General features: G+C 42.0%; 1 protein-coding gene across 2 annotated transcripts in view; it reads left to right on the top strand.

Moving 5' to 3' along the window:
* Positions 1 to 13,105, top strand: part of LOC129830137 (protein ELFN1-like) — a 79,078-nt gene extending 65,973 nt beyond the window's left edge. For both annotated transcript variants that reach the window (XM_055892426.1, XM_055892436.1), the window contains exon 3: positions 8,193 to 13,105. In XM_055892426.1, the coding sequence (XP_055748401.1) occupies positions 8,603 to 10,990 (2,388 nt within the window). In that variant the 5' untranslated portion in view covers positions 8,193 to 8,602 and the 3' untranslated portion in view covers positions 10,991 to 13,105. The remainder of the gene's footprint in view (positions 1 to 8,192) is intronic.
* Positions 13,106 to 16,686: the final 3,581 nt, after the last annotated feature.

Here is a 16,686-nt window from a genome sequence, read left to right as displayed (position 1 = left end):
GATTCCGCACAAATGGTCAACATTTACATATATTAGAGTTCATCCTGGCGAAAGGATAACTGTTGCTCTTTAGGATTCCCCCTGTGGGGAAGAGTTGTGTAATGCTGCGTTTATACAGGAAGCGCAATTCTGATCTTGTTCCACTAATTGGTCTTTTGACCAATCAGGTCAGCTCTTTGCCAACAATTGGGCAAAAGATCAGCATTGGGCTGCCTGTGTAAACACAGCCTTACTTCCTTCTACCAGCACTTCATAAAGATGCAAGATCTTAATTTGATCACCCAGTTGCAGGAGAACGTTCAGAAAATGTCAAACTTGTAGTGTATTTGAGGTTTAAAAAGGCTTCTGAGGATTGTAATTTCAGACTTGATTTTCCCTTACGAAAAATGTATCAACCCCTACAAAAATATAGATGAATTATAATCCACATAATAATCCACATTTCCTGTTACTGCAGGATTATGTTCCTGCTGTAGAAAACTGACTCAAATTTAGATCCTACAACTTTATGCATTGGTTGACCTTTTTTCCCTTGCTGCTGTCCATCGTGCTGAAGTTGTTAGCTGGTTTGTAGTGCACTGTCCATACATAGTGCAAGCGTGTCATTCCACCACAACCACCATCCCTCAACACCACCACAGGATATACCGTATGTGACAACACTGAAAAGCAATCTAGCAAAACATTAAGAAAACTGGTATAGTTCTTGCTACACCTCCTTTTCTGCCTCTGCTGTAGAAGGTCATGATGTCTGTAGAATGTCTGAAGAGCACGTTGAGAGCACAAACTGTGGAAATTGTGTGCATCTCCACATACAGTACTTTATCATTACGTCTTTCCTTTGTTAGTTTTCGTCACGTTTCTGATCACTGCGGTGACATACATTCGCCTGCATTGAGATAAATACCATTGTGAAAGCTTTTCCTGGCTGAATTTATATGAGGCGATTCCAACTGTCATGGGGAAAGAAAAGGGCTTTGTCTGAAAAACAATTCAATGCACAGAGCTGCGGCACAATACCCCTCACTTATCAGGGAAGTAAAGTTAGATATGAACTCATTAGTGTGCAGTGCCTTGCAGCTGTCTGTGCTCCTGTACGAGGCCCCTTTTCTGAAGAAGCCTGGCATGTCCACAAAGTATGCCATTGATGCCACAAAGGAAGCAAGCACATTTCCAAACAAACAGGATTGGGGGCTATAGAGAACATTCCATTCAATTCTAGGCAATATTCCTTTTAGTAATTAATGCATGGCTTTAATATCTTTGGATATAGCTGAAGCATGAATCCACCTCCTCCCTTCCTCTCCAAAGCAATTCAGTACCTCAGTAAGCACAATGTTTTCCTTTCCCAAGAGAAGCAGTTCCATTTCAGCTCAATTGATTCTCCACTTCTGGTCGCCCATCTTTACCTTTATCATTCTTTCCCAGCAAGAAGCACATGCATTTTCAATGACATCAAATAAAGGGCAGTCATTGGGAGGGATCAGGGGACTGAGGCACCTTCACCGTCCAACAGAGAAAGATGGAGCAAGATTTAAAGACGAACCGCAGAGACGGGGGGGGGGGGGGGGGGGGGGGGGGGTTGGGGCCTTGGACACAGACATGAGGGAGATAACATGACTATATATAGCAGGACAGATATGACCAGATTAATCTGAGAATCCAGTCTCGCTGTGTCCTTCTGACCAATACAGGCTGTCTAATACAATTTGCAAATGTGTGTTTTCCTCCGAGAGAGAGGGAGAGACAGAGACCGAGAGAGAGAGAGAGAGAGATACAGAGAGAGAGACAGTGAGAGACAGAGAGACAGTGAGAGACAGAGACAGTGAGAGACAGAGAGACAGTGAGAGTCAGTGAGAGAGAGAGAGTGAGATATCAAATCAAAACAAATCAAAGTTTATTTGTCACGTGCGCCGAATACAACAGGTGTAGACCTTACAGTGAAATGCTTACTTACAGGATCTAACCAATAGTGCAAAAAAAGGTATTAGGTGTCTGAGAGCCGTTAGATAGGATACAGTATGACAACTTTACATTCAGTGTACCTCATTGGGCGACAGTTGCACTAGTTACTGTATCTGTTTCATCCACGAGGCTTATGGGAGATTCTGTCATGTCTTTGCCTTGAAGCCCTGGCTCTCCGCTGCGGAGGAGAGCACCCCAGAGGCTCCGCATATGAGAGCAGAAGCCTGTCTCGCAATCACAGACTTGAATTCAGTGCATTGAAAGACTCCCTTCAAGGTAACATGAGCTCTCAGCTCCCGAAGCACCCTCGTCTGCCCCCTCCTATGAAACAGTAATACTAGTTGGCCTCACAGTTACGCTGTGTTATGTCAGTTGTCAAATGGTAAACATTGGGTCTATGTATTGCCCCAATATGTTAATTGTTGGCACTTTGAAGGCAACTACTTACAACGAAGATCAAATAGCATCTACACTCTCAATTGAACATCATTCGAAAGAAGTATCTTTCCTCAACGCTGACTGCTTATGGAGAATACAGTAGCTCTCTCAAATAAAATCCACCAATAAAATATTCAATGCAAAAAGTGTAGCTATGTAAGTGTATGAAAGTGCCCTGAGCAAGCAAAACAGTGGGAATTTACAACAACCGAATGTACGACCATTGAATCAGGGCGTCATTAGTTGTTCACAGGGGATGACAAGAAAATACATCATTACCCTGTATGCAGCAGGGCCCCAATGGAAACAAGAAGACTGGGGAATGGCTGCCTGGGCTGCCTGGGGGTCCACTGGGAGAGGAGCTTGGCTCTGATGCCCTTGGTGTTCTGGCCTACTGCCCTCAGGGCTACACTACCATTGGACCATAGAGATTGCTGCCAATGGGGATTGCTGCCAATGGAGAAAGAGTCCAGGGCTGCAAATAGACCTATAGGCTCTTCGGAGGACGTACATGCCATGCTGCCCTAACTGCCTTAAGCTCATTTGCAGTATGTGACACGTTTTACAAGCATTTCGCTACACCAGCAATAACATCTGCTGAACACGTGTATGTGACAAATAATAACATTTGATTTTATTTAGGTGAAACTAATGCATACACATGGTTTCCAACGTTTGTTGTTCTTTTCCCACCATCTCCAAGCTGTTTCATCCACGAGGCTTATGGGAGATTCTGTCATGTCTTGCCAGTTAGCACTGTTGGATAAGCATATAGGCACCAGGGTGGCATTAAAGCACTCGGAGACACTAAACCTGAATGTATGATGAGAGGTTTGTTTATGCAAAAGGTAGTTACCTAAATCACTAACATGCATATGCAACAGCGGGTTACTGTAACAAGGCGAACTAGCAGGGTTGTAATTTATGCTGTGGACCACAGTAGCGGTGGTGGAATTGATGCGGAGCCCACTGGAGTGAGTCACAGCGGACAAACAAACCCCTCTATGCATTATTAATGAGAGAAAGTCTTTTCAGGTTTAACTTCAACTTCCATTTAACACCTAAAGGGGTCCTTCAACAACACCATGCTAAGAGAGAGCTGAGGACGGCTCTCAGACACTGCCAGCCGGTATTTACGATAAAGGTTAGAGAATGAGGGGACAATGATAGGGACAATTTTCTCTTTAAAAGTTTTGCCTCGCCAGATATTTCCCAGAGCCATACTTCATATTAATTTCATGGAACATTTGGTTTGGGTTTCCAAACAGGAACCTTCTTTCTTTCAGAGGGTTTAAAAAGTGATTACATTTGAATGCCCCTTGGTAAATGCACTTTTGTGGTAGGTGGTTTTGTAGTGGTAGCCTTTGGCATTTCCTTGCAGAGCGTTCCACACAGTGCATGGAGGTGCACAATGTACTTCCTTGTTCTCTATCTAGGTTAGCAGGTGACAGAGTAACTCCACCCACTTTACCATGCCCATGATGTAGTGGGAAATAGGTATACTAAACTAAATGTCAGATGCCATCCATGTACTCAAAAAAGGCCGTCTTAATGTGTTTTTGATTAAAATCTGGGCCACATGCATTTTTCAGCCAACGGGCAGGGCACAGTCCTCTTCAGTGCGAACAAAATCCTCCAGTTTCAACGGACAGACATTAAAAGAGTGCTCCACATAAGTGTGGCCATCAGTGGTGCCTGGTGGGAGGAGGTACAGGAGGACGGGCTCATTGTAATGCCTGGAATTGAATCAATGGAACGGTTTCCACGTTTAATGTGTTGATACAGTTCCACTACTGTATATAGATAGCCTCGCTACTGTTATTTTTCAATGTCTTTTTACTGTTGTTTTTATTTCTTTACTTATCTATTATTCACCTAATACATATTTTTTACTTAAAAATCGCACTGTTGGTTAGGGCCTGTAAGTAAGCATTTCACTGTAAGGTCTACACCTGTTGTATTCGGCGCATGCGACAGATAAACTTTGATTTATTCCATTCCAGTCTTTACAACGAGACCATCCTCCTATAGCTCCTCCTACCAGCCTCCTCTGGTGACCATGTCATACAGCAGTAGAACTCAGTGATGTGAGGGGGCCGGCACGGCACAAGCCTTATAGAAACCTGTCAAACCCAAACATCCACCTAACATTTTATGTTGAGCAGCTCACAGCATATTACTGGCTCAAGACATCCCCAAGCTCAATGGAAACTAAGTAAATTACTGTAACACTGCTTCGAAGTCCCCCACAAAATCTTTGGTATGTGTGGGGACAGACTGTGTATGGGAATGGTGAGTTTGCAGAAATGTGAGAAGGGGAGACAACCCAGTTTGCTACTGTGCTTCCTGATTTAGTATTCAAATGTATCGGGTTAACGATTCACACATAACACAGGCACGAGTAGACAAAGCTGGGCTTTAGATGTATGTGTAATCTCTCCCTCAGGGCTCATACAAATCCAAGCAAAACAAACAGTCCCTCAGTAGGTTACTTCAGCACTGCTCCCTCCGATCCAATGGTGCATATCTACTGTCAGAACTCATCCACAGCCACAGTATGCTTTCCCCCCCATACAAGACAGCGCTACGAATGGCTCCACTCTTCTGTTTTAGTTAGGCTTAAACACCTCAATTGAAATGGAAAATGCATATTATTTGTAGAAGTAGCTTGACTCAGTTACAGCAGGGATTTGAATGAAAGGTGCTAAGAGTATAATTAATCATTGCACGGATATAACAAATGTTCTTTTCAAGGTAGAGCATATTTAGAAAATGAAAACACTGGAACATTTCCACTGACTGATGACTGTGTCAGTAATACGTAGTGATGAATCTTAGCCTCAACAACCCTGTTTCTGTCCCAATCAGCACTTATGTGCAAACACGCTGACCAGTGTAGTCCTGAATAGGTTTATGTTGAACAATGGACATACTTCCTCTATTATCAGTGATTCCCATTAGAATCAAGCCAGCATCATGTACACTGTGCGGTAAGAGAATACTAAACAATGGAAATTGTATTCATATTGTCCTTTAGTTGTGGAATGTGGACAGTTTTGTTTTTGAATATGAACAGCTCAGTATTGTGCCCTAGAGATCATGGTATGGCTGTTAGTTATTTTGACTTCCTGAAAACATATACTCACTTCCTCATTTATGATAGCAATGGTAGATGGCAACACAACATTTGTTTAGGCCTAATTGGAGCGCTGTGGGCAGACTACACAAAAGGTCAACAGACTGCTGGAATGACCTTAGGTCCACGGTTCCAATTTGAGGTGTATTCCCTCTGCAATAAACTGTCACAATTATCCTGTTGTAGCAACATGATTGTCCCCTTTATGTAAAGGCCTATGTCCTCTACCACCTAGGGACACCTTTCTTCTCACCCTCTGTGGCCTCCCACGAGGCAACGCATCCACTGGCCTGTGTCAGCAGATGCATCAGAGGGCTAAGCGAGGCTAGTGATGAGGGCGCACACCACATACCTCTGGGTTTAAAGTATTCAACTGCTGTCCTCTATGATTAACCTATCCATCACTTGAGTTTCCAGCCCACTTTCATGGTCAGTCACTCCCACACCATTCGCAATGAATTAATGGCTGTAATAACACAGTCACCGGATCTAGAAGAGTTGAATATGTGATGTTACTTAAGGGAAGTCCACAAGTACCATTTCTCGAACAGTGACTTGCATTTCTAATATATTGGATTAGATTGGATTAAAATTTGATTTGTTTTCATTTTTTTTTAAAGCGTTATCTACAGCAGGAATCCTCCCAGGTCTTAATATGAATAATATGTATAATATGAAAAAGAAATTACTTATCCTCATAAACATGATTGTCATAATTGAAACATCTCTCATTGGCTTTGTTAAATTATGAATATATACAAATCCCTCTCTGTCTTTGCAGGTTAGAGGTTGGTTGTCTTCTTGACTCTCATTGTTCTTAGAAATGTTCAAGTGTGAGAGCAGTAAGCATGGCAGACGAGGTACCGGATGTTGTTCTGTACAGTAGCCTACACATCTCTGTGAGGTCTAAACAAATATCTCCCTCTGAGATGTCTGGGCTGCTTTAAGAGGACCGGAGAAGAGAACATGTAATTCATCGCTCTGAGCCGAGACCCCTGCCTTGGCGGTGAGCATTCCTTCTGTGGCTATGTTTGCCATCATATTGAATTTTAACAATGAAAAATGAATAACTGACTGAGTCCAATCTGATTTGAAAGCTAGTTAAGTGGCTCAGGTTTGGATAAAAAAGCAATACTAGGTGCCACTGACAATGAAGTATACTGTAGCCCTTGGGTCAGCAAGATGTATTGACTACACATTAGTGAATGCAGATTAAATGTTTCCCCTCTCACTTAGAAATGTCTGGCATGCAGTAAATCATTTTCATTCCTCCATAGGCATTTTGTAGCCTCAGTTCTTATTATCAAAAAGGAGAACAAACACTTTTATGTTTGGCATGCAGTCATAACATATAAATCAATATCGTAATTGGCACGTGCAGTAGCCTACGCCATATTTTTATTTATTTTCAGCACAATGAAATCTGTTAAGAAATGGAAAAAGCATCATGATTTAGTATGGTGGGAATATCAAAGTTAAAAGGTAGTTCTTTGAATGGAACTAGTGTATGCAATTCATTGTCCAAACACTATTGTTCCATTAAGACGAAGTGTCTCAGTGTTCCTCGCTGGCCACTGCTGCTGATTATGACCACGGCTGTGCTGGTTGACTGTGGTGCAACTTATTACCTAAGACTATTATGAGAATGACTCATATTCTTCAACATTTAACTTTCATTCCTCTCAGCACCTCCCATGCTGAGGTCACCTGCTGTTTATGACTAATAATTCATTAATACCTTTCCATAAAACCAGGATCTATAGGCTACACACCCAGCTCCAAGGTTTCTCCTGCAGCTATCATCTTTTTTCGCAAACCTTGGGCTGTTGATAAAATTGATTGGGTCCAATTATGTAACCAGACCAAATGGAACACTGCAATTTCCCGGGGGAGCTATCTGACAGGGTTAAATTGACAATGAACAGTTTGCTATTTTTGGTTCACGGTTTGTATCCTCAGTAGTTACCGTAAGATGTTTAAGAGACACATCCATTGCACTGAAAGCCATTAAGTTCTATTTCTGTTGTCAAATGAAAACATCTATACGGTTCTTGAGAAGACATTTTAGTATGGTGCAAAGTAATTCATTAATTGAACGCTGCATCTAAACATTAGTTGGACTCAGTTGTGTTTGACAGTCCCCAGGTTAATGGTGTGAAAATAGGGACCCTGCTTTCCCCAACCTGTCAAGTGGTAATTGGCCAAAGGTTTCCTTTAATAGCAATATGCCACAGGGAACGCAAAGCACCTCTGAAATTGAGTACAAAATAATTGGATGGCAATGAAAGAGGAAGCATACACATTTATCCTAATTTGCTTTTAAAATGACATTTACTATTTTTACTTAACGTGTAAAACAAAAATGTGTCTTGATTATTTGTATCCATTTGTGCAGTATACATGACAGATGATTAGAATGTAGAATATAAAATACAGATTGGGTAACATGTTATTTGACTGCTACAAATGGTCTATAGAGGAGAAATATCATTCTACTTGTGCAGCATGGTATGCATTCTGAATATTTCTGGCCCAAAAAAGATATACTTTTTTAAACGTAGTGGTGCAAATGTGGTTATATTCAATTGCAAACATCACATTCAAGCAGTTATTGATTCCCCTGACGTGTGCCTGCTTCTTTTTTTCTTCACAGGGAGTTCCTCTGAGCCCATGAATGCGACCCAGCAAGAAAGACAGAGGGAGAAACAATAGGATGAGACCGATCAACGATGTTATCCCTGGGGAAATAAGCACAAGACAATCTGAGGTGGTGAAATACTGAATCTCAGCGAACCATCTCTAAAACTTCACTCCAGGTTAAAGTCATTGGATGGATGCTGGTCTAAATGCACATGCCCAACATCTTTTTGTAAATGGCTGGAACATTGAGACCGAATTATCCTTCCCTGGACAGAAGACCAATATATTGATTGTCTTCGCTAAGGAGAACACTTGAAAGTCCAGCTAGATTACAAAGAGTTCAGTTCAGCATCTTTAGAAGCCACAGTGGTGTTCCCGTCTCAGAGCTTTTGGGCCCTGCCCGTGACATCAAGAGGAGCACCAATGGCCTGCGGTGGAGCTATGGTAATGAGTGCCTTTTTCTGGTCTGTGGCCATAGTATATTTGACCCATATAGGCAGAGTCAATGGGGACTGCTGGCTCATCGAAGGCGAGAAGGGTTTTGTGTGGCTGGCCATCTGCAGCCAAAACCAGCCTCCATACGAGGCCATCCCCACGCATATCAACAGCACCATCGTGGACCTTCGGCTCAATGAAAACAAGATCAAAAGTGTCCATTTCTCTGCCCTCAGCCGCTTCGCCAACCTGACCTACCTAAACCTGACCAAGAATGAGATCAACTACATAGATGACGGGGCCTTTTCTGCCCAGTTCAACTTACAGGTCCTTCAGTTAGGCTTCAACAAACTCCGTAACCTTACTGAGGGCATCCTCAGGGGTTTGGGCAAGCTGCAGTACCTCTACCTCCAGGCCAACCTGATTGAGACTGTGACACCCAATGCCTTTTTGGAGTGCTATAGCCTGGAAAACATCGACCTCTCCATGAACCGTATCCAGCAGCTAGATGGGACCACGTTTACCAGCCTGACTAAACTGACTACCTGTGAGCTGTACACCAACCCTTTCAACTGTTCCTGTGAACTACTTGGCTTTGTGAAGTGGCTCTCTGCATTCCCCAACAGGACAAATGAACGGATGGTCTGTGACTCCCCATCAGGTGTCTCTGGCTACAGTCTGCTCAGCCAGAACCCTAACAACCCGACTTTTCGGAATGCCCTCCATATGCTCTCCACTGTGTGTACAGACGACTATGTGACGCCGTACATACCTGTGCCTCCTGAGACCACCACACTCCCACCAGACTACACTCCCTGTGGGCTGGAGGACTGTCCCTCCGGAACTGAGCCAGATGAGAGTATGAGTATCAACCCAACGGTGATTAATGTGGATGTAAAACCCAGTATGAAGCTCAAGCAAGTCTCTAAAACAAGCGCCACCATTACTGTTCAGATCCCCCATCCCTTCAAGAAGATGTACAGCCTGGTTCTCTACAATAACAGTTTTTTCACCGACATTCAAAACCTGAAAATTCAGAATGAGGACATTGAACTTAAAAACCTGAAACCCCATACTGAATACACGTACTGTGTCGCTTCTATAAAGAATAATCTTAGATTCAATCATACTTGTCTGGCAGTCTCCACAGGACCCTGGAATGGGAAAGAGACATCACAAAACCATGCAACAGCTACCCACTACATTATGACCATCCTAGGTTGTCTCTTTAGTATGGTGATTGTCCTAGGGGTGGTCTACTATTGCTTGCGTAAAAAACGTCAGCAAGGTGAGAAGCACAAAAAGGCAGGCAGCCTAAAGAAAAGTATAATTGAACTAAAATATGGACAAGAGCTCGAAGGGGGAACCATTTCAAGGATGTCACAGAAGCAAATGATGGCTGGGGAGAGTATGTCCCGCATGCCATACCTACCATCTGGTAGTGAAATGGAGCAGTACAAACTGCAGGAGATAAGAGATGACACGCCTAAAATGGCCAAGGGAAGTTACATAGAGGTGCGAGGAACCGGGGACCACCATGAACGCAGAGAGTGCGAGATGTCCATGCCTGGGATGTCCATGCCTGGGAACAGCCAAGGGTCAGTGGCTGAGATTTCAACCATTGCTAAAGAGGTGGATAAGGTCAATCAGATCATTAACAACTGTATCGATGCTCTGAAATCAGAATCGACATCTTTTCAAGGGGTGAAATCAGGAGCTGTGTCTACCCAGGAACCCCAGCTGGTCCTAATATCAGAGCAGCCGCAGAGCAAGTCTGGCTTCCTGTCCCCGGTGTATAAGGACAGCTACCACCACTCGTTACAGAGGCACCACACCTCGGATGTCCCGCCAAAGCGGCCCAGCACTGCCACTGGAGGTCCAATGCGGAGCCCAAGGCCTTACCGCTCAGAGTCCAAGTACATAGAGAAGACCTCGCCAACGGGTGAGACCATCCTCACTGTAACGCCAGCCGCTGCCATCCTTAGGGCAGAGGCGGAGAAGATCAGGCAGTACAATGATCACCGGCACTCCTATCCCGACAGCCACCAGCTGCAGATCGAGGAGCTGGAAGGGCCCGGAAGCCACAAGCCCTCCATCCTGGAGCCCCTAACTCGGCCCCGCCCCAGAGACATGGCGTACTCTCCGCTCTCACCTCAGTACCATAACCTCAGCTACTCCTCCAGTCCTGAGTACTACTGCAAACCACATCACACTATCTGGGAGCGCTTCAAACTCCGTGGCAAACGGCACAAAGACGAGGACGAGTACATGGCTGCAGGGCATGCGCTACGTAAAAAAGTGCAGTTTGCCAAGGATGAGGACCTGCATGACATTTTAGACTACTGGAAAGGTGTATCTGCTCAACAGAAATCTTAATCTCTCCAAGTATTTTCTACTGGACCACAACTTTCAGAAATGACACAGAAACCTTATATGTGAAACTCACTATTGATTGGATGGATACGTCCATATTGCGATCAACTACTTAAACGTATATATAGCAACATATTTTGACTGTGAGTAAAATAGGAAAAGAACCTTGGAAATGACCATCTTGGAAATGACCATCTTAAATTTGTCACATTATGTATGGAATTTATGGGAATAAACTGTAATCTAACGTTTCAAGAAGAAAACATATTGCAAATTAAGAATATACATATTATATGTTGCAATGGATTATAGGTATTTGGGTATCGCATGGCCAAGTCCTGTGACAGTGGATTTGCTGTTGTGTACTTTGAGAAAATTACTGTAACAAATATTGAAAAACACGTCTACTGAAACCTCAATATTTTTCTTGAAGAACTACTGAACAATCATACGAAAAATAACATTTTTTCTCCCCACATATATTTAATTCTACAATGGAACTATGTATTGATACAGTTTCTATATCTGCAATGTTTGCTGTTAATAAGATTTTTTAAATTATGTTTGATTCAGATTTAGCCCATGGATTTCAAAGACAGCTACTTTATTTGTTTTCTAATGATTTCCGTGTCCTAACTGATAAACGTTACACTGGTCAGATAATTGGTATTATATTACCCAGACCACTTCACTTTCCCTTCCCCTATTTACAGCACTATCACATAATACATTTTAGAGGCCACTAAACAAACTGCACAATATTAAAAGGCTGGAATTTTCTAAATGTAATATTCCACATAAGACAGTTCATTGTATTATTCTGATGCTGATGATCTGTCTTAGGCATCGGCATTGTGAGCCATTAGTCATATCTTTAGAACCAAAGTAGAAAAGGCTGAAGTGTTTACATTTTCTTTCTGCATGGTCTAAGAAAGTGTTTCCCAACTCCCGTCCTCAAGTACCCCCAACAGCACACATTTTAGTTGTAGCCCAGCTCAAAAACCCCTGATTCAACTTGTCAAGGGCTTGATGATTAGTTGATAAGTAGAATCAGGTGTGGTTGTCCGGGGCTACAACAAAAGTATGTACAGTTGGGGGTTGGGAAACACTGGTCTTAGATATGTGTGAACATAGTAAATCAGGTTCCATATGCATTTAATTTGAATTTGTTCTACTGTGTTTCAAAGAGCCAAAACATTTTAAGAGTTACTTTTGTTGAAAGTGTAATTGACCATTCACCTTTATATAACCAATATTTTCCACAGAAGGCACCTTTAGTTTCCCACCTGTTTTTTAGGCAGAATGTTAAGAATGCAGTTCACATTCTTTACTGGAATATCTGTCCTATAGCCCGATGGATGAATGTACAATATAGATGATGAAATCTGTATATGGCAGCTTTTTAATTTTATTTCAGAGATTCTTTTTATTTGCTATTTACATCTCCAGTTTCCTTTGTCTCTACTTGGTTTATCAATTAATATATTTCCCATAACTTACCATATTTTATATTTGTCTGCAATTCTCAGCCAACAAAGGAAAAAACAGTAAAGTTGTTGGTTTCACTGAAGGCTCTTGTTGAAGGGATATTTTCCTATATTGTGTGGCTGTTATGACACTTTTGTAAATTAGACGTCACCAATCAGAGGTTTATCAACATGCCATGGTTAACTATTAAAAAATATCCCATGAATGCCTGAACTAAACTTCTGCCGCTGGATTTGTATATTATCTATACACTATATTTGAGTGGATACAAGAGGTAACTTGGCTGTCTGAGTTCTTATTTTAACCGCCTTAAACTTCTGGGACTGTCATTTTATTTCTTTTTCTTTCAGTGTTGATATTGTTAACAAGTCCTTATTTGATGTAATTTTTCTAAATGCATTTCAATAGATTCCAAGAGCTGTCAGATTTATAGATAAATTAGCAAGTAAGCTACATGTTTTTATACTGCATATTGTAGCACTTCTGTGGCTCATAAAAGTTAGAATTGTTGGGAAACCGGTGGAAACAAACAAGAGCACAATAAAGTGTTTCTATTTCATTTCTTAATACTATGTTACCTGCTTTCAGACAAAGTACTGTGAAATAAAGAGAAGGGTGCACCCATCAGTATCCTCATGATGTTCTTTTCTTGTTTTTGAAATCGGAATCAAGATATGAATCCTGAATGTTTGGAATCCTGAATGTATGTGAAAACGTGCTTATTTGTATCACACACATCATTATCATGTTTTTAGGATAGTTTAGTGGTTCTACCAAACTATGAAATGTTCATAATATTCTGTAGTTCAGGAATTTCAGCAACTTGTACCATTCTTCATGCATAGCTAAATATTCAAATGCAGGCTACCCTGTAATACAACACGTTTTCCATCGGAGTATTGGCAGTATTTCCAATTCTCTGCTGAACATATCCAAGCAAGTGCTTATGAAGAAGTGACCGCATGCATTTATCTTGGGAGTTGAAGATATTTATTACGTTCACAAAATGCTGAGGGCTCGATTCAATACGTAGCGCTGAAGACCTACGCTGAAGCGCGATATACATTTAATTGAATGTTCCTGCGTTCACGGAGACTGCATTCACGATAAATGCTACATGTCGTCTCAATAGGAAATTACCTTTACATTTCAATCGCACTACAGCGCTTATCTTCAGCTGCATGGATTGAATCGAGCTCTAGGACTGCCTTTCCTTTGAAAAACAAACATCAATTTGTCTTGTCCCCAATGGTTGTCAGATATCTTAACCTTAAAAGTGCCAACTGTGGAACACTGAACTTAAAAACCTGAAACCTCATACTGACTGCACATACTGTGTCGCTTCTATAAGCAATGCTCTTAGAGTCAATCACGCTTGTCTGACAATCTACACAGGACCGTGGACTGGGTAAGGAAACCAATACGCTTCCAAAACTTTCAAAGCAAAAGCAGGTTGGCATTTATTGTCATGAATCTTGCCCTGAAGAAAGAACTGAGCAATTTTCCGCTATATGGGCAAGCTGCTAAGTCAAAATTGCCTATATCATAAAAATTCATGAAAACAAAATATAAGGTTAGGCATTAGGGTTAGCAGTGTAGTTAAGGTTAGGGTAAGGTTTAAAATCTGATTTTATGACTTTGTCGCTGTGCCAGCTAGTGACCACTCTGCAGAGCTGCCTCCAGGGCAAGATTCATGACAATAAATGCCAATCTGCAAAGCAAAATCTAAAGCATGCATTGCTGTTATACTTTGTCCATAGACTGCTTACAGGGAAAGGAAACCAATGTGTAATTTCTAATTTGGGTGAACTTTCCCTTTAAGTGTATTTGGCTTAGAAAGTGATATTTTAATTTACCTTTTGAGGTTATGCCAATATTTCAGCAAAAGTGAAGAGGTAATATTCAGCACATCACAAACAAGCAGGGAACACAGTTATTGCTTTTCTTGAAAAATCACTATAATTTCACAAAATGTAAGGGTCACCTGATACATATATCTATTCGATTTGTTTGTAGGTTGAAACAGCAATTCTATTTGAAATGTGTGAGGAATGATGGGAAATAACACAGGTACTTGTTATGAAAATGTATCTTCATATCTCAGATAAGATTTCAGCATCTGAAACTGACTGGAAAGCATCCAATAGATAAGGAGTCGGGAGATTGTTAGCAATTGTGATACCATTTGAAAAAAGCTATTTCATTTTCTCTCAGACATGATGTAACTGTCTCCAGAGAATCTCAAGTGTTAACAGATTACGGAGCATTCTGAAAATATTCAGACCCCTTGACTTTATTCACATTTTGTTACGTTACAGCCTTATTCTAAAATGGATTAAATAAATGTAAAATATCATCAATCTACACACAATACCACATAACGACAAAGTTCGTAGACATTTTTTTACCCAAGTATTCAGTCCCTTTGCTATGAGACTTGAAATTGTACATCCTGATTCCATTGATCATCCTTGAGATGTTTCTACAACTTGATTGGAGTCCACCTGTTGTAAATCCAATTGATTGGACATGATTTGGAAAGGCACACACCTGTCTACAGTGCCTCCGGAAAGTATTCAGACCCCTTGACTTTTTACACATTTTGTTATGTTACAGTCTTATTCAAAAATTTATTGAATAAATGTTTCTCCTCAGCAATCTATAGACAATACACCACCAAACAGCTTTTTATAATAAAAAAATAAGTATTCAGACATTTTGCTATGAGACTCGAAATTGAGCTTAGGTGCATGCTGTTTCCATTGATCCAAACATCCTTGAGATGTTCCTACAACTGGATTGGAGTCCACTTGTGGTAAATTCCAATGATTGGACAGGGTATATTTAAGGTCCCACAGTTGACAGTGCATGTCAGAGCAAAAACCAAGCCATGAGGTCGAAGGAATTGTCCGTAGAGCTCCGAGACAAGATTGTGTAAAGGCACAGATCTGGGGAAGGGTACCAAAAAATGTCTGCCGCATTAAAGGTCCCCAAGAACACAGTGGCCTCCATCATTCTTAAATGGAATAAGTTTGGAACCACCAAGACTCTTCCCAGAGCTAGCCGCCGGGCCAAACTGAGCAATCGGGGGAGAAGGGCCTTGGTCAGGGAGGTGACCAAGAACCAGATTTTTTTATTTAACCTTTATTTAACTAGGCAAGTCAGTTAAGAACAAATTATTATTTACAATGACGGCCTACCCCGGCCAAACCCGGACGATGCTGGGCCAATTGTGCACCGCCCTATGGGACTCCCAGTCACGGCCGGATGTGATGCAGCCTGAATTCAAACCAGGGACTGCAGTGACCCCTCTTGCACTGAGATGCAGTGCCTTGGACCGCTGCACCACTCGGGAGCCCAGACGGTCACTCTGACAGAGCTCTAGAGTTCCTCTGTGGAAATCAGAGAACCTTCCATAAGGACAACCATCTCTGCAGCACTCCACCAATCAGGCCTTTATGGTAGTGGCCAGACAAAAGCCACTCCTCAGTAAAAGGCACATGACAGCCAGCTTGGATTTTTCCAAAAGGCACCCTAAAACTCTCAGACCATGAGAAGCAAGATTCTCTGGTCTGATGAAAACAATGTTGAACTCTTTGGCCTGAATGCCAAGTGTCACGTCTGGAGGAAACCTGGCACTATCCCTAAGATGAAGCATGGTGGTGGCAGCCTCATGCCGTGGGGATGTTTTTCAGCGGCATGGACTGGGAGACTAGTCAGAATCGAGGCAAAGATGAACGGAGTAAAGTACAGGGAGATCCTTGATGAAAACCTACTCCCGAGCTCTCAGAACATCACACTGGGGCGAAGGCTCACCTTCAAACTGGACAATGACCCTAAGCACACAGCCAAGACAACGGAGGAGTGGCTTTGGGACAAGTCTCTGAATGTCCTTGAGTGGCCCATCCAGAGCTTGGACGTGAACTCGATCAAACATCTCTGGAGAGACCTCAAAATAACTGTTCAGCAATGCTCCCCATCCAACCTGACAGAGCTTGAGAGGATCTGCAGAGAAGAATGGGAGAAACTCCCCAAATACAGGTGTGCCAAGCTTGTAGCATCATACCCAAGAAGACTCAAGGCTGTAATCACTGCCAAAGGTGCTTCAACAAAGTACTGAGTAAAGGTTCGAAATACTTATCTAAATGTGATATTTCAGTTTTTTACTTTAATACATTTGCAAAACTTTCTAAACCTGTTTTTGCGTTGTC

The sequence above is a fragment of the Salvelinus fontinalis genome, chromosome 2 (assembly GCF_029448725.1).
Source record: "Salvelinus fontinalis isolate EN_2023a chromosome 2, ASM2944872v1, whole genome shotgun sequence".
Classification (NCBI taxonomy): domain Eukaryota; kingdom Metazoa; phylum Chordata; class Actinopteri; order Salmoniformes; family Salmonidae; genus Salvelinus; species Salvelinus fontinalis.
Note: the sequence above shows the minus strand (reverse complement) of the source record. Positions and strands in the feature narration are given on the sequence as shown.